Source organism: Semicossyphus pulcher, unplaced genomic scaffold (assembly GCF_022749685.1).
Source record: "Semicossyphus pulcher isolate SPU_LCO1_2020_fin unplaced genomic scaffold, fSemPul1.0.p SCAF_13, whole genome shotgun sequence".
NCBI classification, from domain to species: domain Eukaryota; kingdom Metazoa; phylum Chordata; class Actinopteri; order Labriformes; family Labridae; genus Semicossyphus; species Semicossyphus pulcher.
Genome location: NW_027211637.1, coordinates 7,149,650 through 7,173,978, shown reverse-complemented (window position 1 = coordinate 7,173,978; position 24,329 = coordinate 7,149,650). Strand labels below are relative to the sequence as shown.

General features: G+C 40.0%; 2 protein-coding genes across 2 annotated transcripts; both read left to right on the top strand.

The window, feature by feature from the left end:
• The first annotated feature begins 424 nt into the window (after positions 1 to 424).
• LOC138589181 (interleukin-17 receptor D) lies at positions 425 to 14,985 on the top strand. The gene is made up of 12 exons (XM_069659361.1): positions 425 to 547; positions 5,952 to 6,036; positions 7,718 to 7,876; positions 8,279 to 8,397; positions 10,457 to 10,580; positions 10,882 to 10,920; positions 11,053 to 11,198; positions 11,346 to 11,420; positions 12,186 to 12,252; positions 12,535 to 12,681; positions 12,765 to 12,937; positions 13,857 to 14,985. The coding sequence occupies exons 1-12, from the start codon at positions 425 to 427 to the stop codon at positions 14,415 to 14,417; spliced, it is 1,818 nt and encodes a 605-aa protein (XP_069515462.1). The 3' UTR covers positions 14,418 to 14,985.
• A 454-nt stretch (positions 14,986 to 15,439) lies between these two features.
• On the top strand, positions 15,440 to 23,998 carry sars1 (seryl-tRNA synthetase 1). The gene is made up of 11 exons (XM_069661030.1): positions 15,440 to 15,595; positions 16,676 to 16,746; positions 16,890 to 16,970; positions 17,072 to 17,230; positions 17,833 to 17,976; positions 18,102 to 18,257; positions 20,657 to 20,878; positions 20,996 to 21,125; positions 22,366 to 22,523; positions 22,663 to 22,792; positions 23,001 to 23,998. The coding sequence occupies exons 1-11, from the start codon at positions 15,460 to 15,462 to the stop codon at positions 23,150 to 23,152; spliced, it is 1,539 nt and encodes a 512-aa protein (XP_069517131.1). The 5' UTR covers positions 15,440 to 15,459; the 3' UTR covers positions 23,153 to 23,998.
• Positions 23,999 to 24,329: the final 331 nt, after the last annotated feature.

The following is a 24,329-nucleotide window of genomic DNA, read 5'->3' as shown; positions in this document are numbered from 1 at the left end:
TACCTTTGGCTTATTGTTGTAAATATGCCATGTCATTCCTGCATGTGTTTGTGCCGAGTGTGAAATGAACACCGTTCCCTGGCTCAGGCTGCTAACCATAAATTGTTTTGAGAGCCAAACCTGCCATTTGCCTTCTGCTCGTACAGCAGAGAATGAACTAGTCTGGCAACGTCACTGTTAAAACATGTACAGTGAGCCTCCACCAATAGCCTTAAGACACCACTCCCCTCCTCGTCTCTCTCCCTCCTCCCTGGGTCCTGTCACTCTCTCTCACGCACCATCAAGGACACTCTGACTTCAAAGATTTCACTTTTCACCAGCTTCTTTCAGCCATTCAGTCCAGGGGGTGAGCGAGAGTGTGTATATATCAGAGTCTGAGGGGCCGCTGCTCACATTTGGACAATGCGGTGCTGGTTGTAGCAGCATGTGGAAGGCAGCTCTTATTTTGTACCATCTCTTGGCACTGGGTGAGCCGCTCTGGGCTCAGGAGGATGTCACCGCCGCTGCCATCACTCCTCAGGTCTGCAGTCTGGACTGTATACGACAGGTAAGCCGGATTTCCACTCTTGTCTAGATTTACCCTAGTTTGGCGGTGTTGACACAAGCAGGCTTGTCTTCTGTAGCGACTACATTGCATCAACATTCATTCCTCGTTTCTCACGTCGGGCTTAAATAAACTGAAAAATGAGAGTTGACCTGTAATAAACTGCTGCTGAGGTCGTTAAAAGTGCGGCTTCTCCCTCAGATGCCTGTGTTTACATCGTGTGGGTTTCTGTCGCGTACTGTGGAGGAGCTGCTGAGCGCCTCTGCTCAGACAACAAACCTGGACTGAATGTTTGCGGTTAAATATTTAAAGAACATTATTCCCCGGTCGGGGTTACATTTCCTGCAACTTGCTTTAGATTCAGACTCACTGACTTATCCTGTGTTGTGCAACACATATTGAAACATACATGGTTACATTTAATTAGGTATGTTGTGTAATGTAAATAATGCCTGCCCTGGATTTTTTCCTCTTCAAAATGTATCCAGAAACCTGAAAACAAATTATATTAGATAATACCACATACTTTAAAGTCATAGACGTGTCTTCACTCCATAACTAATACATGATTTTTAATAAATCATTAAATCTCAGCTTTTTTCTCAGCAACAAAAATAACATGCTCTTTGGTTGACTCGGTCCACCCCAGATTTGAAAAGCAGAAGCATTATATTTCTAATGAACTCTTCTTAATCCACCTGAAAATGTAAGAGATTGAACCTTTTGAAAAGGAAGAAAAACATGTCTGGTTGAATGTGCTGCAGCAGCTTAATATAAAAGAACCTTTAAGGTTAAAAACCACTCACCTAGAAGACTTAAACTGTAATTCTCAAAGAACATTTGAAATGGAAGATACAGAAAACATGAAGTCTGCCAACGACTGATGATGTTTACGTCTTACATATACATTGACCTCTTCTCTGAGGAGTCCTGAATGTCTTAAATATAATCTACAGAATAAAGAATGTCTTTTAAGTGAGGAAAGACCATTTGCAGAGCTTTTTCTACTTTATTCAGATTAGAAAAACTGAACCTCCTGTGTTTTTGAAAATCTGACTAAACGGCTCTCTTCTTTGTTCTTACAACTGCTTTACTTCTGCGTTGAACGTGAGAAATATTAAATGACTGAATGGGTAGCTCCAGGCAAAAAGATAATGATACTGTTGCAGGTTTCAGTCTCGGTTTGCTGTTTTCAGCCTCTGTCAGGGTGTTCTCTACGTTCAGAAACAATGGCGAGGTTGTCAACTGGTGCTTAACTTTGTCTCTTGTGTAAGTGAAACCACAAAGAGTTTGATATTAAGGTGCTGATGTGTGTGATGCTTTTGTCAATATCTATTACAAAATCAGATTCAAACAGAGGGATGGAACAAAGTGTAAATACTGAGCGAGACTAGGTTAACCTCGGCTGACCCAAACGAGCCTTCAGAAGTAGTCATGTGGTCCGTGTGTATGTTTAACATTTACCCAGTGTGTGTCTCAGGGGAGGACTTCTCATTTGTGCCGGGCATGCTAAGCATGTCGATTATGCTCTCTCATCAGGTTGCGTGCAAGTAACCATTTAGGCTACAAAGACTTCTGACGGCCATTACCTAACCTGACAGTTTAGCTACCATTGTGAACCACACATACACACACACACACACACACACACACACACACACACAGACAGACTCTTTCGCTCTTATGCCCGAGGCAGACGCAGTATTTCTTCCTCTCTCATTTTCTCCACCTGTTGTTCAAGTTATGGTCTCTAAACCTGCAGGGCAAGTTGTCAATATATAGATGTGCTCCTCATCTCCGATGTTTACTGTGTTGGAAGGAAGTTTCCACATCAAAGATTATTGACTCACTCAGTCTGATATGGCTCAATCATCATCGCATCCTGAACACTTGATTGATACCTTCTTTACTAAATATTTGTTTCAACCGCTTCAGGTTTCTGATCTGACTACGATTGTTTCAGGACAAAAACCAGAAGCAGCTGACATTTGCGTGGGACCACATAGTAAATATCGAGGAACACTCATTACTGCGCTTAATGTTCCCTAAAGGTTTCTCTGAAAGCGCTTGTCATCACTGAAGTGTGTGAGCAGCTGATGTTAAGTGTGTGCAGATGTTTGGAAGTCAAAGGCTGTGTTTTGGCTCATTATATCCGAGCTTCTCTGAAGGTCAAGTTTCTTTTTTTGATTCTTGACACATACTTAAAATGTAGACAGTCTTTCTTATGACACGTGACAGTTTGGACGTAAGTGCAGCCGTAATAAACATGACATGTATATGAAATCATTTTCAAACATGTATTAATGTCACAAAAAAATGAAGGTAGGAAAACCATTTTAAAGTACTTTCAAAGCACAATACTTACCTTGAGTAATTCCATTTTAATTTATGCACATACTTTGGTGATGAAAATTGTACGGAAGCCCTAAGTGGACATTCATCCATACATATCATTCACTCAATTTTCCTGGGATAACGAGTAATTTCCTGTTTTCTTGAGATCTCGACTTATTTTTCTTGCTTTATATTTATGCATGTCCGCTTAGGGCTTCTGTAATAGCTGTAAAAATCTGTTTGTAAAAATGATATGCTAATTATAACATTGTAATATAACGTACATGATTCTGACATGGGGCTGCAAGGATGGATGGATGGATTCTGACATGGCCCATTCTGCATACTGACTGCCATTACATTGTATACTTTTAGTAAATTACAATGCTAATACTTTATTTTAGTTAAGTAAGATTTTAAATTGTGACCTTTACTTGAGTAAAACATCTGAACACTTCTGCCAAAGCTGACCTCAAACTGGGTCTTCTAACAGAAGACATGTGGGTCAGAGGTGTTGACATGTGGACCAAAGCATTGACACACAGCCCGCTTGCTGGTTAGCATTTACTCCCTGGCAGTCTGTTGACTTCCTCTTGTGTCTAAATGACAAATATGGAGACTCAACACCTCGTTAACTGCAGTGTGTTTGCACGTCGTGTAACTATTGTGTAACTCAGTTAATGGAACTGTTGTGACTCTTGTCAGCTATTGTCGTGGTTAGGGTTGATTTAAAGAACAGTTTTGTTCACGTAAACCTTATTTACACAATGTGGACATTTGACACATTTTGCAATAAAAAAATGTGAATTCATTATTCCGATATATCCCCCAATCCTTCTGTCAAGCTTGTGAATTTTCTCTCATTACACAGCCTCATGTGAGCGTAACAAAAGCCTTCAAGGAAAGACTGTTCAAAAGTATGCAGCCTGCTCTCAAGTATGTCTGTTCAGAACAGCTATAAATATTTGTTCTTTCTAATGTTTTCAGTTGACACCTTGGTGAACAAGCACGAACCTGCAGACCCTCAAAGAAAACTAGTTCTGTATTTTGTCTGTTAGTTTCAAGCAGGCAGGAATATCAATGATTTGTTGGCCACTAACGTCCAGAGGTAAAAGTGTACATTTGTTTCACATCGGCCACACTCCAAGCCAAAAAGCCTGATTTAAAAAGGCTTTACAAGATGATAGTTTAAATATGGTGATAATAGTGCACATTTTGTGTCTCTCCTCCAAGGCATTTGCAGTGTTGGTTATATAAAAAAAAAAAAAAGAGGGCTTGAGAGTGACATTTAAGTCCTGCCACATTCTCAGCTCTGCACATGTGCTTAAATATCAATACTACTGCAACTATATCTTGTTTTAAAGATCTATTCTAGTATCAACAGGGTTCATGTCAAAAAAAGTAAGTGCATGTGGTATTTTCTTTTCAACTGCTGTTGGCCTGACAGACAGTTTAATTCGACAAATAATTGCACTAATAGCTTAAAGTCCTTATCTCTAAATTCTGCGGGGTTTTTTGGCGGCACCTTATGGTGATAAACGGCAATTGCGGGTGCACACGTCTGAGATAACCAGAGGTTGGCTCCCTTTGTCACGGTTGATGACGATCGCTTTCCCTTTCAGACTGTTTGCCTTCATCTGAGCGTCGAATTTGTTTGTTTTTCTTTGGATTTTCACTTATTTTTGAAGTTGTATCTGTAGTCATCGATCTTTTCTTTGTTTGTTCAGCCATAGTAGATTACTGTTTACTCACATCACTTGCAGAGACCGGAAAAGCAGCCGCTTAGCTTCGCCAACCCTCTCTGGCAGACCAACCACTGCTGGGTGATGGAGAACGTGTCACCAACTGGGCGCCGCTTGTGATTTTTATCCACCAATGTCACCACAGACACCCAGTCTGTAATAATACTATATACTTCAAATGCAAAGGCTTTCATCAGTGGGCCATAGGCTCAATCACCATTGTGTTACCTCATTCAGCGATAGATAGTGACTTAACAGACGTTTATTTAAATGAAAATCTTCGAGATTGTATCTTTAACAAGAGGGGCATTGCTAGGTAGTAATGCTACATGTGATTGGAAAATGTTTCATTGGTTATTAAAAAGCAAATACAAAATTGCATTCACCTCATAAATCATTAAACACTACCCTCTGAGACTATCTTAACGATATTGCCTACCCCCACCCAACAAGCGCTTTAGTTGAAGCTAACTGATGCCTCTATGGTAGGAACACTTGGAGTGTGGTTGGATCTGAAAATCTCAACCAGAAATAGGAAAACATACTCATGAATGACGGGACTCCGTAGTTTTTTAGGCAGTTATTGAAAAAGCCAGAGGTGTAGCAAAAAAATTCAGGGTCCTCTCCCCCTGCATTTACCCCTTCTAACATCCACGGGTATTTATTCCAGTGTCTTTGTGGGCCCTCCTCAAATGAGGCCCCTGCACAATCAGTCAATTATTTCCCCCTGGCCAGACCACTTTTTCTTCTCGTTTAACCAAACAAATCATCGTTGCCAGGTGCTTGCTAATGATGGATTCAATGGGTCTTTGTAAATATAAAGAGTACAATCTAGACCTGCTCTGTATGCAAAGTGTCATTAGATAATTTGTGTTGTGTTTTGGTGCTGTTTAGGTAGAATTGTCTAGACTATGATCTTTGGACAAACAGCAGTTCAGAAGTCATCAGGTCTCTGGCACTAAGATATGAGGACAAGACTTACTCAAATCTATGCTAACAGAGCCAGCGTAAGGAAGTGGAAACTGTGTTTTGCTGACGTCTTTGTTGCTGTCATTAATTCCTAATTTTGCACTTGGATAAGCAGAGCATGTCCAATCCAATCCCCATTAGGATAATCCTGGAACCAACATATTCCTGGAATTGTTTTCACCATCAATTTAATCCAGTGTGACGTTTAAAGTCTTTGGTATGTCTTGTTTACAGATTTTTTAAAATAGTCTTTTCTTTATTCCAGTTTCCATGCACCCTTAATAAGTTGACCTGAAAATGTCAGACTGTTCACCAGATGTTAAACGGACATAAAAACTTTGAATCTGCTCTCTCCTCTGCAGGGAGGACCTGGGTGTGAATACTGCAGAATAACCAAAGCTGATGTGAAGAAGGCTCTGGGTTTTAAGTCCATCGAAGCATTTGGAAGTAAGTCTGATTTTCACAGGCTGCTCTCTCAAATGCCACCAGCACATGTCTGCATTCTGCGTCACGGTGGACTTAGTGAGAAAGTGCATCACAGCACTGACACATGTTTTGGCAGCAATGAGATTTTCCCCTTCTCCTCTAATGTTCTTCATCCTGCATGTCCTCAACTTGAAGACACAGTATAAGCATTGTAATAAGCCGATGTCACATTGTTTGCTCTTCTTCTAAGGATTTGGCAAGCGCTAAGAGCAAATAAAGAAAGCATACATCAGTCAATAGCACTTGTATGAAGACTTTACTTTTGTTCACAGATGAAAATAAAGAAAGTTGCGCAATCCTACGACAAATATTTGTTTAACTTCTACCCTACTGTTGCTGCTGGCAACAGGGAAAATATTTCGATGATCTTAAGACCAACAACATTTAGACCAACTGTATAATAATCAATAATCAACTCATCTCAGATGTTTATTTTTTCAAATAGCCGTTTGAATGAAAAATCCCAACAGCTATTGGATTACGAGAAAAGCGTTACCGGGAATCACTTTCCACAGGATGATTGTTAATTTGGTGGGCCACTAACTTTTTAACCAGCACCAGCCTGAGGTCAAAGTTTCAAAACCTATTACCAAAAACCTGCAAAACTACAATTACCATCAACCTCTACACTAGCTTCATTGTATTTGGTGTTTATTAGCCCATGTTAGCATGCTTGCTTACTTAGCAAATGTAAATGCATAGGTCAGTAAAGTAGGAAAGGGTTTTCTGCTAAATATTAGCATGTTACCCTGCATTCATGTGATGTTAAAGACCCCCTCCAGTGAAAACATGTTATCACATTGGCAGGGTTTGAGACGTCACAAACCTAAGGAGCCAATCCGGTTAATGGATGGAGTGATGCTGCGCATATCATTATGTGCAACCTATGGCAACCATTCAGCAAGGCACGAGCCAGCTGTAACCGTCACTGTAATTTTTGCAAACTCACTACTGACTACTGACGTTAACGTTACTACTACTAATTACTACATTTCAAGCTCAACAATTTGCCACTTTACGATGGCAGAGGCTGGAAATTTGCAAAGTGGGCGGGGACTATGCAGATTCAGGAATTTTTAATTAGGAAGAAGGAGTAGATGCCTTGGGAGTCTTTTTACAAGGTAATCAAACGTTCACACGGACGCCCCCTTAAGTCGGAAAAACATCTCGGAAGGTCTGAGAACATTTTTGTTCTTGAAGAATTGACGAACCAAAAAGGCAGAAGAAAGTTAATGTTGATGGCAAGAAACGTTGCTGTACATATAGCGACCCAAATTAGCCCTGAGCAATAAATTACAACTTATTATTTTTGTACCGTCTATGTTGTTTCAACTTTATGGCCTATAGCCAATGAACACAACGAAATTGAAAGACAGCGTCTTGTGCCTTAGAATCTCCAAGTATACAAGGAGCAGTTGAAAGCAGGGTTAGCATTGTGATTGTGAATATTAGCATGCTAACATTAGCTCTTCCTAACAGAGCCATTAGCGTGGCTGTAGAACAAGCGTTGCGTAAATATCCTCCTTCTCCTCCTTTTCACATCCAGAAACGTTTTCAGTGTTGACTTTTATACTGTTTAGAAATCATCTTGTTCTGAGACTGTTTAAAAGACTTTGACACTTTAATTGTTATTTCTCCTTAGGTTGTATTCCTTGGCCATGTTTTGAGCTGCTAGGAGAAGAAGACCCTAAAATCTGCCAGCACTACGTCCATGCACCGAATGATGTGAAGGTTGAGTTTGTACATGAGCCAAACCCCAAATCTGACACCATTGTTGTGTCCTGGAAGCCCAGTTACTATGGTATGTTCATTGATAATTTACAGCTAAATACGTACATAATAGCATGACTTTAAATAGAGCAGAAGTCATAAAAAGGTCAATGTCAACATGCCTCCCTCAAAGTAATTTTCATATCAGGGTTTGACATGAACAAGAGTTCATTCAGGGTGACTTACTTTGTAATAATTGTTTGAAGTAATAAAAGATAAGTATGAGAGACATCTGGTTTTATTCATCTGTGTTTGACTAAGGCTCTGACAGATGACAGACTTTCATCCTAATAGTTTAATTGACCGTGCACTGAAACAGAGTAGCACATGCAGCACACACATGTATTTGACATTGTTTATTTGCAGCTTAGATGATGGACTGCGGCTGAGACCGTGACACTGATTTCACTCTGTTCCTTTGTTTATGCTGCAGGGATCGCCTTCCTTCGAGGCTTTCAGGTGTCATTACAGGCTTTGGGAGGGTCGAGTGTTGCCTGTCAACTCTTTCTCTTCCACCGTAACCTCTCCCTCCCGGCGTCACATGCTCAAAGGGTAGGAGGGGCCCCCACCTGTTTGGGCTTTGCTTCTTGGGAGTTCTCACTCACAGGACTGTGCGTTGCTAATTTGATGTGTGGATAAACAACAGAATTAAACCTTTCTTTTAAATGCACGTCTGTACATTTACAGAGTGGATCTTCAATTGATCCCACGCTTGTTTTGCCAATAGATTCTTTCTTGGAAAATGGATTACTGGTAGTTGTCAGCATGTTTTAGTTCCTGGACGTTCTTTATAAAAGATAAAATCGGGGATTGTAAAAAGATGGTACATTTTTGATGAGACCACAGTGACATCCTCCTCCTTTGCAGAAACAGCTGTACATTTTTATCAAAAAGCTGTAAATACAAGACGAGAAGAGTCTCTTGTAACGAGAATGTCCTGAAGGACTTAACATACCATTACATATACGACATCACACTCCGATCACAGCCATCTGCACTCACACAAACAGCTACCCCTCCATATTTTTGATCATTGGTCAGATTCCCACACTCGCCTACACAGGTAGACCTGAAGGTTCCTTACTAACCGATGATAGTCAAGGAGGTGACATCAATTTAAATCACATTAAGCCATCACAGGGCTGGGTACAGTGTTTAGTTTGCCTATAAAAAGACACTGTGTTTGACTTGGAACTGCTTAAAGACCGTAAACATCAGACCAAATAAATTTCTATCATTAAAATAAATCTCCTAATAAAAGATTACAAGGAACATATAAAGTGTTGCTCAACAACAGCCAAATATTTATACTGCCTTACCACAGGCTGTCATAACCATCTGGACCATAACCAAGTCCGATACTAAAGTCAACTATTTTTATAACCTATCAGAAAATGAATCACACAATAGAAGTCAGTGAAAAATAAATAATTTACTGTTATACGTCATATCAGGCCACTTTAATGTTTCTGGAGATACTCAAGTAAACAAAACTATGTTTGAGGCCAAGAAATTAGCAACATACAAAAGAAGCAGAGAATATAAGAATATTGAACAGGCATATATTACTATACAGTATATTTAAAGTGGTAATCTCAAAGATATCAGTTCCGTGCTCTTTGGCGGCACCTATAGCGATAAACGATAATTGCGGGAGCACACTTCCCAGATATCCAGACAGTGTCGCATGTGTGACATCCACGCCGCTTGTGATTTTTTCCACTACAGTCGCCACAGACACCCAGTCTGTAATACTGCAAATGCAAAGGCTTTCATCAGTGGGCCATAGGCTCAATCACCATTGTGTTATCTCATTCAGCGATAGATGGTGACTTAACAGACATTTATTTTAATGAAAATCTTCAAGATCATCACTTTAAAGTTAAAACTGTCAAAAGAGAAAAAACATCTGAAAAAGAGAAAAAGAAAAATGTTAAAGAAAGCAAACTTTCAAATGTTATAATATTAGTATATTATACAACAGTTAGTTCCGAACAAGTAACCTAATTGTACAAGAGGCCTTCTATGAGTGCTGATATAGAGAACAACATCACTGGGACTTTTTGCTGTCTGTATCACTCCGCCTCAGCCAGGTGTTCTGAATACTTTTTAATTAACATTACAACAGACCGTGTCTGTTTACATTAATCTAGCTGGTATCACACAGCACTTATTTCACTGGTTGATGATAAATTAAAACAAACAGATAAATGTACATGATACAAACAGCTGATCAGTGGTAACCTGGAGACAGAAAGGGCAGGAGAATGTTTGTGTTGTTGTTGATTGTTACTTTTTACTCTATTACTCTACTATTTGCCTCTTGTATAACTGTTGTATAAAGGCAATGTCACACTCAAGGTTATAATGTTGTTAATATTATCACAGCTGTGATGATATGCAGTACATCACTCCCTCTCATGTGATTGCTTAATTAATCATATCTGTATACAGTATATGAGATATAACATTGTATACGACATTTTATATGAGAAAGCAGTTCTGCTGAACAATCAATGAAGCACATGTCAAAAACTCTTATCTCACCTTATGGCATAAATGTGTGTCGCGTGTTAGAAACCAAGGTCATGGTCGCTCCTCTGTTCTGCAGGTGTACAAGTCGGACCCTTTCCCCGGCCTCTCCCTTGGGTCTCAGTATGCTGTTACTGTCATGGCCCTGCCAGTGCCTGAGGAGTGGGAGAGGTTCTACCACAGCAAGATCTTCTCCACACGCTGTAAGACCCCACGCACACACACTCTAACTAACAGACACAAACACACACATTTAAACTTAAACACGCACTCGTACATAATGAACACACAGTTTCAGTGGAATTCAGAGAGTCTGTGGTTGCTTCAGGCTAACGATCAAAAACGAAATGCTTATGTCTGTCAGCTCATTTACATTGCATGTAGGTGTAATAACATCTTGTGCTCTGCTCTCTTAATACCGCACTTTTCTTTGTATGTCTTTCACTAAGAATATTGTCAAAACAGCAGTGAATGCATAATAATATGGACATTATGGTTTTACAGCGTGTTCAGAGAAGAACGGTCTCGAGAAGTGCAAAAAAGGTGAGAAATTATGTTTGACACTACAGTCTGGTGCAACAATGCTATTTTATGATTACATTTTTTTTCGTTTTTTCGTAATGATTAAGACATTACGTCTTTTAATCTGTCGATCTTTCGTTGGTCTGTTTCTAGACTGGTACCCCAAACATATCAAGGTGGAGCAGGAAGGGACCGCTGTCACCGTGACCTTTAACCTGGCTCCACCAAACCTGGGCATCAGAAGCTACTTCTCACTGTGTTATGCAAACGGCATGAAGAAATACACCGACATTGCACCTGTGAGTGTTTATTAATTTCTCTTCTGTTATTTATGTTAATGAAAGGTTTGAGAGGTAATTATATTTTAATGATCAAATAAATATAATAGTTTGATAATTGTATTAAGTATTAAATATAACTATAATGAATAGTTTAATTTCCTTTAGAACTCCTTCAAAAACAAAACTCACCACAGCTATCAGCTGTTCGACCTTCAAGAGGGAACCAACTACACCTGTGAGGTAAAACAAAAGTTAATTATATATATTCACAATAATTGCTTGAAAAAAACTGGTTTTAACAAAAACAAATATTTTTAATATTAGTATTTCTGTGCTGTATTTGGATATATCTATGCTGGAACATGTGTTTTTATTTCATTTTCTTAAAATCCCATTTCTTGTAAATTTACTAAAAAATCTTACCTCAAGTTTCACCTCTGTGTTTTTTGTCGCTTTCCTCCCCTTATTAGCAACTTCATCAGATCATAAGCTGTCATTATTTTACCGTAGGATGAAATGAGATACATTTGAACGTAGGGACGAATGATAATACAGGCATGTCACTGTTTCAGCCTTAATTTAATTTAACTCCCTGACTTAGTCTCCTCCACATCATAAATTAGTTTCCATTTCTTCAGTAGTATGGGTTTTTCTGAATAAATAGTTTACACTGAGTAAAATTTCCATATGATTATAACTACAAACTAAATTGCTTCAATGTTATATTTTTTCAGAGTCTGTTTAGCAAAGAAAGATAAACACTTAGTGGTATCTACAATTAGGTGGATATATTGGTATCGGTACAATGCACATCGTTCTTACTAACAAATGGCACACGGTCAAAGTTAGCGCTTTTGCTATATCAACATAATAAGGTTAAATTTCCCAGTGTTGTGCTTACAGGTCGTTGCACTGCTCAATTAACGCAGGTTATAATTATTTTGTGAAACTACAATTTCCAAACTAAACAATGATTTTTCACGCTCAGCATTTCTTGTGTCACAGATTGCAGCAAACGAGGTGGATGCCGTAAGGAAAACATTCAATGTTCAGGTCCTGCACATTAAAAAAGGTGGGACATGTTTCGTTGCTTCTGAACCACACAGTCACAATGAATCATGTTATGTAAACCTTTACTCACAATATATACAATCAAAAAAGTCAAATATTTCATTTTTTACTTTCTTGAAGAGAGATAAATGAGAAGTTCCATATGTTATCACGTCTGTGTGCCAGTTACATAGCTCCTGGCACCTTTCTCATTGTACTTTTGGCAATAATGCAAAAAGCGTATTTTCCAATATTACAAAATATTTCTTTGAGGTTTGCCACTGAATTGTTATATCATCCTCAGAAGGAACCAAGCCACTCTCTGTTACACCCTCCTTGGCTCTGATGCTCCCGCTGTGCCTGGCTGTGGGGGCCATACTTATAGTCTTCCTGGCTGCTCTCACCAGAAGGAGGCCCCAACGGCACATGAAGAAACTTAACATAAAACCAGGTGCACAGAAAAAACAAATACTTTAAAATGACTGATTGCATTTTATTTAATGCTAAAAAGATATGTTTGTGTCATCCATGTAGATATCATCATGCATGATCAAGAGAGTGGGACTCAGGAGGAAGTGGTGGCCTTACCTGGAAATAGGCTGACCCCTCCTCGCCTTCTGATTTGCTACAGCAGCAATGATGGCCCTGCCCATATTAAAGCCGTCATGCAGTTAGGGGCATTTATACAACAGCACATGGCCACTCGGGTAATGAACGTGACATATCATGGCTCTAATTCATCCTGCTGCAGTTTCTATGTTTAAGTGGATTCCTGATGTCTGAAACATAAACACCAAAGAGGATACATTTCTAGAGACTATTTTTGCAACTTCTTTTTTTTTTTTTTAAGATTATTTTTTTGGCTTTTTGCCTTTATTTGATAGGAAAGCTGAAGAGAGACAGGAAATGTGGGGAGTAGAGCGTGGGGGCTGACATGCACAAATGATCGGCAGACCGGGAGTTGAACCTGCGATCGGTGCGACGAGGACTGTAGCCTCTGTATATGGGGCGCCTGCTCTACCGACTGAGCTAAACCAGCGCCCCTTTTTGCAACTTCTAACCAAGTGCACGGTCATATTGTCTATTTCTATTATCTTTTATAATATTAGATACAGGTCGGGTTTAAAGGGCCAGTTTGCTGATTTTCAACCTCAGTCCTATTATGCTATTATGGAGAGCTAATGCCATTAGCCAGTGCCATTTCGCTTTGTGCCTTTGGAGGACGCTATCCACTTCTCAAATGGGCCCTGGAAAACCTCCGCCAGACTATGTAAAACGCGTCATCTGGTGGAGGCCAGGGAGCTCGCTAAACTACACTTCCTCAATCTAGGACAGCCGCCTCCAATGTCATGTCTTGTTCAAAATTGTCAGGTTTGAAATGTGGACTGCAGACCTGAAGATTTTTAGACGATTCACCGGTATTTTCTCGTCATATTTCGGATTCCGTACCGCTCTGAGCCTTGCCTGCAGCATTCAATGTCCTTGACTTGAAAACACTAGTATGGTGCCAATTTCAAATATTAACTCCAGCTTTGACTGACAGTGGCTTTTTCCAGAGGCACATTTCTCCTTTTATGTGTTAATAGATCCTTTAATTTCAACACTTTTCTCTTTTCTGCCTCCCAGGTGTGCCTGGACTTGTGGGACTCTCTGAGTGTGGCTGGGGAGGGCAGCATGGCCTGGTACTGTCGGCAGATCAGGGAAAGCGACTTCATCTTGGTGATTTGTTCTCGGGGCCTCAACCACAAACTTAAGACCCCAGAGCCACAGGTTGATGACGAAGATGAGGAAGCAGAAGGAAGGCTTTGGGACTTTGGCTCCAACACCTTCAGCTCTGATGCAGCTGTTCAACTTGTGGGAGAGGAGGTGGGCCGAGCCAAAGCCAGGTGCCATGACTTGTCCAAATACATGTCCGTCATTTTTGAGCACTCTGAGGAAACAGATATCCCCACTGAGCTGAGGCTGGTATCTCACTACACGCTGACAAAAGACCTACCGCTGCTCTTCTCTCACCTTCACAAAGTGGCTCTGCACAGGCCGGGGGGTTACCTGAAGATAAACAACATCTCAGAAGAAGGCTTTGCTAAGTTACCAGCTGGAGCAGCTCTGCAGCAGGCTGTCCACGAGGCGGGGATGGAAATGAGGGCAAAAGGGCGTCACTTTGTGGAAGGAGACAAATTACACTAAAAAAGGACTGCATAATGCCTGACCGGATGGTGGTATAAAGCATTTGTAAAAGGTTAGCCTGAAGATAGACATTAATCATAGCCTCAAAGTTGATGGTTCCATATCTTTCCACACAGGAGAGGCTATAAGCTCACAGCTACAGGGTGACGAGTCCTCCTACAAATGCTGCTAATGTGCCCTTAAGCAAACGACCAAATAACCACCTCCGCCTCATTTGTGTTCCCATGGCAGCAACTGTGCACTTTGACCTCTAAAATGTGTTAACATGCTACATATGTGTGTGTGCAGGAAGGATTTGTAAAAAGAATGTCCAGTAATGTGTGTATCGGTCAATAAAGCTACCTTAGTCTTTCAAGTGTAATTGGCAGATTTTCAGATTTTTTTTGTCATTATAAAAGCTATTAGGAACTGAATATGTGTAATTTCAGTATTGTTCATAAATAATCTATTAATTGCATGTATGAGTTCCTGAAGTTATTCTTTGAGAATGTTTGAAGTACATTATTGAACAATGTGTACATGCATGTTTACGGTCATGCTTATAGCTTCTTATATTTACATGTGCATTTCTTATAAAGATCATTTGTGATTTCATGCTGATACATTTTGTGTCTCTTTTATATTTTATTTTTGTGAAATATACATTTTCTTAATGCATTATATTATCTAATAAAATAAGATTGAAACAAGTGTTATCTGGCTCTTTAAAGTAATCATTTGAGGAGATTCATGACATTTATGATTCTGCTGATGAGCGAGGAGAGTTTGCCAGACTAGAGAAAAACCTGCAATCTTATTTCTTCTTCTATTTCTTCTTTCGCTTATCAAACAAAGAAAAAAAGTAATTATGTAGCCTTTTAAGTCGTCTTTAAGAGAGGGATTCCTTTGTTAAGTACGCTATTCTCGTGTATGAATCAGTAACTATTCAAATTAAGTAATTCCGGTTTTAGCGGCTTTAGCAACAAGATCTGGCAACCCGGTTTGAGGCGTCAGCGTACTGAGCTCATTCAGGCTCTCTCTGACAGTCAGACAGCGTGGAAAGATGGTGCTCGACTTGGACCTGTTTCGGACCGACAAAGGCGGCGATCCAGAAATCGTCCGCGAGACTCAAAGGAAGAGGTTTAAAGATGTGTCGCTGGTTGATAAACTGATCGCCGCAGATACAGAGTGGAGAAAATGTAAGCAAAGTTTCATTTCAGATGTTTCAGTCATGTTCGCTACTGTTAGCGCGGTGGCTAATGCTAATGCTAGCGTAACGTCAGTGTATTTCTCGCTGGAGAGGAGCTCACGCCCAACTCCATTTAAAATCCGGCATTTTTATTGTTAGTAAGCGTATACACCCAACTATAACGTCCCATCCGGGAATTGAAAAGACTCAACGCAATTTTAGGATCCAGTTTTCTATTCGGTTGTATTAAACAGGAAATAAAATATTCCTTTATAATGATTTTCTTCTTTTATCCACACACCCCGGCATCGCAGTAACGTCGACGCCAGGTGACGGTCGCTGCACTGCAGTAGACTGCTAATCAATTCAGAAAGTTAACTACCTACTGTATTAGTTACCGTTATGCCTGCATTACATGGATGCCGTATTCACCAGTAGTCATTATTTTAACAGGTTGTCAAAAAATTGACTTCTAAAATCAGGTGACTTTTTGTGAGAAAGATAGCCAACCCTTTCTAGCCAGATTGAAATGAAGTCTGGTAGGAACCAGGTAAGAGAATAGCTCGAATTGGGCTAATGTTAGCGTAGCTAGCTTCATTCAAGAACTCTAAATAAGCCATATGGTTTTCTTCACATTAGTTAATTGTAATAACTCAATATCAGCTTCTCAATAGGTAGACGGATACCAAGCAGTACTTAAACACGCATCTGTATAATCTTAATGACAGATGTAAAACGACATGCTGGCTAATGCTGGGTTAGCTCAGGGATGCCGGGTAGTAACGTGCAATCTGATGCAATCCTAGCCTCCAATATGCCAAGTCAACCTCGCCCTGTGGTGCTGCTAAAGTTATATTTTTGTTCACTTTGATAACGTGATTGACTTTTTTGGTGCATTGTCACTAATATTGCTAATATTATAAGTTATATTTATAACATTTATAATTATTTTTGACTGCATGATGGTGAGATGGCATTGACATCAGCTGTCACCAGGTAACAAAGCGTCCTTCTGCAGCTCACACACACACACACACACTCACAAGTACAGTCCTATATCCTCAATGACTGTGGTTTCCCCCTCTAACAGGCCGCTTCACTGCAGACAACCTCAACAAAGCTAAGAACCTCTGCAGCAAGAGCATTGGGGAGAAAATGAAAGTAAGGAAGCATTCAGACACTAAATGTCTGACAACAGATGATATTTCAGTCACTTTCAGCCTGTGTCCACTTACAACGTGTGAGAGGGAGGTTTTGAACATTAATTTTGACCGTTTAACACCTTTTTTATGTTGTGAATGCAGAGAAAGGATCCAGTAGGGGATGATGAGTCTGTACCTGAAGAAGTACAGAACCTGGAGTCCTTATCAGCTGAAACCCTCTCGGTATGACTATCTGTATGTTCATCTGCATGGCGGAATTTTTTCTCAAGAAGTTATACCAGTAGGTTAATTTCTGTGTTTGCTTTACCCATTTCCCGTGTCAGCCCCTGACAGTGACCCAGATCAAGAAGGTACGTTTGTTGGTGGACGAGGCTGTGGAGAAAACAGACAGTGAAAGGATAAAACTGGAGGCAGAGCGCTTCGAGTACCTGAGGGAGATTGGCAACCTTCTGCATCCATCTGTACCCATCAGCAATGATGAGGTGAGTGATTTTATCTGGCAGATCTTTGCCTACTTTGCAGTTCTACTGGACTGCCATGAAGATGTAATATTCAATCATAGAAATAAATGTTACTGCCTTAAACTGCCGAATGATGAGGCTTAACTTAGTAAGAACAGATTTTCAAATTTTTACCTAATTAATTTACCCAAAGAATGCTGGTGTGTTTAAATAAAAAAAAAAAAGCGTTTACAGCATTTTTGAAGGAAGTGGAGGGAGCTTTTATGACCTATTTGCACACAATTTTATTGTCTCCAACAATGGTTTCTTTCATGGTGGGCTGCAATTACTGATAATTTTTATTAATTATTAATCTACAATAAAGAACATTTTACAGTTTCATCTTTAAAATAGTTATTAGTTAATGAAACAATCTCAGAGTTTATGTTGATGATATGTTTTTTTTAGTAAATTTTTTGGAGTGCACTTATTCAATTTTCTGAGTTTGATGAGCAGATTATTACCACTGTAACATTTGTACATGCAATACTTAATGATACTTAATCAAGATTATTGCCAATACAATTTTCAGTTTGTTAACCACTAAGCTTACTCTAGTGTTTCCTGTTGTTTCCTCTTGACAGGATGCAGACAACAAGGTGGAGCGCACCTGGGGCGACTGCACCGTCCAGAAGAAGTACTCCCACGTTGACCTGGTGGTCATGATCGATGGCTTTGATGGAGAGAGGGGTGCTGTTGTGGCTGGGAGCAGAGGTTACTTTCTGAAGGTGAGCTCAGATTTAATCTCATCACATGCAGGACAAAAGGAAACGGGTCACCAAATACCAACTGTGACTGCTCATTTGCCTTCTGATCAGCATAGCAATGTTTTCCTTTCTGCTGTTGTGTTCAGGGGCCACTGGTGTTTCTGGAACAGGCTCTGATCAACTATGCCTTAAGGATCCTGCACAGCAAGAACTACACCCCGCTCTACACACCCTTCTTCATGAGGAAGGAGGTGATGCAGGAAGTCGCGCAGCTCAGCCAGTTTGATGAAGAGCTCTACAAGGTCAGAATGACTTATTCCATTAACTTGTATTTAACTGTATGAGCTGTGTGTGCATGGATGAATGCAGCATTGAACAATACAGGAATAAAAAAAAGCTTATGAAGTTTGGAAATTAAACATGAACTATACTAAAAACTTTGTTTAGAAATGTTCTGGTGTCAACATACACCTGGTCCGTGTAGTTCAGGTAGTGTAACATTACCCCCAAAAAGAGCTGCACTAATATGTGGTACTAGCAGCGATGCACTGACTGTATAAAGTTAGGTTTTGTTTTGACTAATGGGTAGCTTATCAGTGGAAAACAGTTAACTGGAAGGAGAATCAATTTGACTTTTTTTACATGATTGAATTTATATACATTTGTCATCATTATATACCAGTATACTGCAAATATTTTATGTAATATTGTAATATTAAAAGTTACCATGTAACCCAGCCCTAACATACAATATACCTTGTTCACCACTGATGATTGACAGCAAATGGAGCTTGATTTTAGGAGAACTGGCTGCTCTCTAGTAGCGATCTCGATTTTGGATTTCCGTGATTAGATAATTGATTAGCGGCGATATTGACATTTCAAATGCGTGCTCCGTCCCGTAGAAAACTCTGCTGCATATCAGATCAAACACCCCCTAAACTGACAGGCACTCCCCCGGGGGCTGATCGAGACGTATTGGCTTCACTTTTGGGGAACTGGCATGTCATGTCATGAGCGCCTCCAATGCAGCAACAGTTTAGAGTGGAAGAGTAAACAACAGAGATCTTTTTTTCGGTGTGACGACTGACCGTGTTAATTGGTGACTGTCAGCCCAATGCGTTTGTGGTTGTCCTAGTTACAGCAGCTGTTTTAAGCGGGAAGAGAATACGCAGCTGTCCTCGTGAATGCCTCTTTGTTTTTATTCATTACAATCTCAAAATATAGCTGCTTATCTGTTACATCTTTGAAGTACAAACATACATGACATGTTTGCACAGTTTTGAACGCTGCTTGTTACGCTAAAAGAGGTCAGGAGCAAGTCACTTGTTAACCGAAACACTGGTCCCCTGAAACGGCTTGTTGTCGGAGGTATTTCGGGTTTAGGGCAAGTAATGGTAAGCAAGCAAAAAAACAAAACAATATACCAGTTAGCATTACATTTTGCCTCTACAAGATGCTCCAAATTCTGGTAAAGACCCAAGTTAAGTCTTAGTCTAAAGTCTGTTTTTTTGGTCCGAATCAAAGACCAAATTGTTTCAATGTTGCATTTTGCCTCGAGTTTGGTTTGTGTTCACACGGCAGCTTTTACCAGCGGACCAAAAGTTTTGATTCTCGGGGAAACTGCTCTCTGATTGGTTAGAATTTCCACGTGGGAAAACTCCCTGAAGTAAACAAAGCAAGAGAGCACACTGATCAATCACACCCAACATGATCACGGACACAGAGTTTTTAACTTTTAACTGACACCGTTCCACAGTTCAATCAGTTCCATTCTCCTTTAGTTCTCCACTGAACAGTTTGAACACCTCTGTGTTGTTGTGCGTTTCCACAAGCATTTGTGAAACTGTTTGGTGAGCCCATATTTCTATTTCCTCATTGCTCCCCCACATCTGTCCTCTGCTCATCTTGCTGCATGTCTCTGCAAATATCAGCACCCGCAAACATACTACAATGAACAGTTTTATGGTTTGTTTCCTGTATTTGGTCCTACTTTAAGTCCGTTTACGTTCTCACCAGAAACCATGGCTCGTTTGGAGACGGACCGAGACCCGTCTTTTCTAGTGGACCATGGTCCGGTTGTTTGGTCCGTACCAGAGTTTCATTCTGGCGTTCAAACAACCTAAACGAACCGCACCGAGGGGACAAACGCTCCAATCAGACTAAACAAGGCTGGTGTGAACCCGCCCTAAAAGTGTTGGTTTGTTTAGTTAAATGTGAAAGTAAAAAAAAAATTGTTGTCCCTAAAATTAATAAATAATAGTGATCAATAATCATGATCTCAGTACTGATCAAAATAAAAGGGATTATCATTTTGGCCATAACTGTGCAGCCCAACTCTCTGGTTATCATGAAACAACTCAAGTCTTGTATACTCCTGTACTACTCTGTTAATGAACACACACTATGTATACTTATTTTTCTTTCTACCATGATGAAACAAACTGGTTGTATTTTTTCTAACCATCAATATTTTTCTGTGACATGAGTGAGCTCTGTTTCACTGTTTCACTGTTTAACAGAAGCACAGCAGAACCAGAATCCTTGTTTTACTACATCAAGCTTCTGCTCGACAACAGTTCAATCCATAATAGTTAAATAATCATATTTCATGTGATTGTTATTTAGTTATCTGTTTGGCCTCTCTTCATATTCATATTCTATTTTTCTCCTCATCACCCCCTGCATATGTTCACATCAGGTCATCGGTAAGAGCAGTGAGAAGTCAGACGACAGCGCCGTAGATGAAAAGTACCTCATCGCCACCTCCGAGCAGCCCATCGCAGCCTTCCTGAGGGAAGAGTGGCTCAAACCCGAAGACCTGCCCGTCCGCTACGCAGGTTTCTCCACCTGCTTCAGACAGGAAGTGGGCTCCCATGGGCGTGACACCCGCGGCATCTTCAGGGTGCACCAGTTTGAGAAGGTCAGTTGTTTTGACAAAAGTAGTGTTTTTATATTTAAGTGTTTTTTTATGTGTTTTTTAAAAGATCAATGATGATTTAATGTTTATTTTTTGTGGTTGCTCCTCTTCTCCGTGCAGATCGAGCAGTTTGTTTATGCCTCACCACATGACGGCAAATCATGGGAGATGTTTGACGAGATGATCGGAACGGCAGAGGAGTTTTACCAGTCTCTCGGAATTCCTTATCGCATTGTCAACATCGTGTCTGGTAAGTCAGACATACATGATTGTACCTCAGCTTGACGCTTAAGCTGCTAAACTGACATGTCACTGTAACCCAGAACAAACAAACAAACAAACCAAACACCCACTCTAAAGAGGTGTGTCTCGTTAGTAACTTTATCAGAAACATTCTTCCACATGCACACTTGCACTTTCTCTTTCAACCAGGTGGTTGATTTTCCTGTTCTATGAGAATCCAGGGGTAAATGTTAACGCGTTCATTTTGATCCAAACATGATCTTTTCATAAACTGGGGCTGAATGATTTAGAAAAAATGTCTAATTGCGATTATTTTGTCTTACATTGCGATTTCTTTTTTACATCATTATTCTCATTTTCATTGAAAAACACATTAAAATCATGATAGTGTGATTTTTGTGGGGACCTATACTAAACAAAGATATTTAATACTTCTGTCTGTGTATGATGTGCAGGCCAGAGCGTCTCTGCAGCACAACATTTAAACTAAAATGGTATTTTCACACACATTTTACTTACTAACAAATATTGCGCCTCATGTGATTATAAATTGCAGTTGGCCATATTGCGATTTCAATAATATTTGAATTAATTTTTAATTTAATTGTTCAGCCCTATCATGAAGCTAACCAAAGTGCAACAATTTCCACTCATTAACGTTAAGTAGGAAGCAGTTGTAATTTTAATAGCTTTATGAATAGATCGGTGTTGGGCTGAATAAATGAACCCTAACTCTAAACTTCCCTCAGGATCAATAAATTATCTGTCCGTACGTCCCAAATGATAGCTTGCAGACACAACTGCGTTAGACAGAGCCTTTGTCAAAATCTGCAACCTCCCCACTAGATGTCACTATAATCTATTCACTGCTTCGTTTAAGTCTTTTTCTTATCAATAGAAATGCCAAAGACCTCTTAGTTCCAGCTTCTTAAACGTGAGGATGTGCTGCTTTACTATGAGGAAAAGTAAACGTCACCTTGGGCTGAAGAAAAATATGATTTTATGATTTTTATTTTATGATATTATCATTATTGAGCAAATGATTAGTCTAGAGTATAATATGCAGATTAAATTATAATACAATATGATGTTTTTGTCAAGGCAAGAGGGTTTTTTTTACACCTGTGTCCTGCCCTGAAATCTTTGCAGAAAACATCAGCTCATTGACAGGCTGCTGTTCAAGCAGTAAGTGCTTTAATGAAGATCACACTATGATTTCCACTCACTGCTCCTGTGTGTCATTGCAGGTGCTCTGAATCATGCAGCCAGTAAGAAGCTGGATCTGGAGGCCTGGTTCCCCGCCTCTGGGGCTTTCAGAGAGCTGGTCTCCTGCTCAAACTGCACCGACTACCAGGCCAGACGCCTTCGCATCCGCTACGGACAGACCAAAAAGATGATGGACAAGGTGAGCCCTCTGTTCCGACACTAATGTGCATCTCCACAAAGATAGTGAGCCCTCGGAATGTCATCCCGTCCCTTTGCAGATGTTTGTATCTCTTCTGTAGCTTCATCCTCTGAACTCTTCCTCTCTGTATGTGATGTAGGCGGAGTTTGTGCACATGTTGAATGCAACCATGTGCGCCACCACGCGTGTGATATGCGCCATCCTGGAGAATAACCAAACCGAAGAAGGCATCGTTATTCCAGAGAAGCTCAGGGACTTCATGCCTCCTGGTAAGCTGTGCTGAATGTTTTCACATCTGATTTCTTGATTCAAAAAGAACAACAACAAATAACTGCTATGAAACATTTTGGTTGTATGAATAAGTAAACATTTGATTCTTTATTTCTACTGCAGCAAATGTATCGGTGTGCTCTTATTAAAGGATTATCACGCATATATAGGCCTTCTGCCACCTAACTTCTCTTGCCTCTCCTCCAGGTCTGACTGAGATCATCAAGTTCGTCAAGCCGGCTCCTATCGATCAGGAGATGTCTAAGAAAGCAAAGAAACAGCACGACGGAGGGAAGAAGAAGAAGCAGGGAGGAGAGCTGCCCAACGCCATGGAGAGCATGTCCGTCAACGAATCATAGACTCCAGAACACGACCACATTGTCGCTTCACCAAACACTCGTATAGAAACTGATGGAATAGAGCCTCATGCACGCTGACCAGGAGTCAGTTTAGCTGTTATTCTGAGACTAAACATCTCAGAAAATATGCACTTAATGTTATCTGTTTCATATTATGAAGGCTGGCTCTATGCTATCTGTTACTGTCTGAGTGGGTGGTGTTTTTCATCTCAGCTGTTCCTCCCTCTTTTACACAAAGCACACTCAAAAAGGGAAACCTCTGTGCTGTCACTCATCTACAGTTCACTTCAGAGTCCACTGACCACCTGTCTGCCTGTCCTGTTCATACATCTGCAGCAACACCGAGCCTCAAACAATCAATACAGACAGAACATGATGTAGCATGACTGGAGTGTAGTGCAGATAAACCAGTGGTTACATACAGGTACATGTTTGTTTCCAGCTTTTTGGGGGTGTGTAATTATCAATGAAAGGTGTGTTCGGGTATATTTGATCATTTTTCGACACTTTGTTGAGACCAAAACCTTCATCTCCTCTGTGGTTGGTTATTTCCTGTTGGTGGGTTTAAAGTTAATCTAACTAACTGTAATTTAAACGATCAGGTATGGGAATTTTCTGTCTGTCTAAGGCTTCGCTTCACGTCGACTGCCAACCACAATCCTCATCTCCCACCCTTGATGCTTGACGTCATTGTTGACCATAACGCTGTCCACAAGCTTATGATGACTTTGGCATTGTCTGTAAGCACTTACTAATACAAATATATATATATATGAATATATATGATTGTGGATTGATGGAGTGGCACTCACAGATCCAAATTAAATACAGTTGGTATTGAACATACTTGTGTTTTTTTATTGAGTCTTTTCATACACGTCTGTTTAAACTTTCAAACTGCTTTATGTGTAAGAAGGAACACTTCAATGAACAAACAATGTCTCCAGGCAGTATTCAGTGAAACTCACTAATCATGTTTTATTTTTAATTCATAGTGAAAGTTTTTCAGTTAAAAAAAATGCCTCTTAAAGGAACACCTGGAAAGAAAAGCTTAACCTAAAATGTTCAGAAAAGCCTTATTTGGTGGAATAATGGAAAAATGAACAAATACTGTTTCAAGTCAAAGTAAGGCCTTTCATTATTTTAAATAAAGCGTTATTCAGTTCTCACCGGGCAA

Bases quoted from the DNA above. Each gene is read 5' to 3' on its own strand.
- LOC138589181 (XM_069659361.1), top strand. From the start codon at position 425: ATGTGGAAGGCAGCTCTTATTTTGTACCATCTCTTGGCACTGGGTGAG. The intron at 548-5,951 runs GTAAGCCGGATT...TCTCCTCTGCAG, and splicing joins GTCTGGACTGTATACGACAG to GGAGGACCTGGGTGTGAATA. The intron at 12,253-12,534 runs GTGGGACATGTT...TATCATCCTCAG, and splicing joins GGTCCTGCACATTAAAAAAG to AAGGAACCAAGCCACTCTCT.
- sars1 (XM_069661030.1), top strand. From the start codon at position 15,460: ATGGTGCTCGACTTGGACCTGTTTCGGACCGACAAAGGCGGCGATCCA. The intron at 16,747-16,889 runs GTAAGGAAGCAT...TTGTGAATGCAG, and splicing joins GCATTGGGGAGAAAATGAAA to AGAAAGGATCCAGTAGGGGA. The intron at 17,231-17,832 runs GTGAGTGATTTT...TCCTCTTGACAG, and splicing joins TACCCATCAGCAATGATGAG to GATGCAGACAACAAGGTGGA.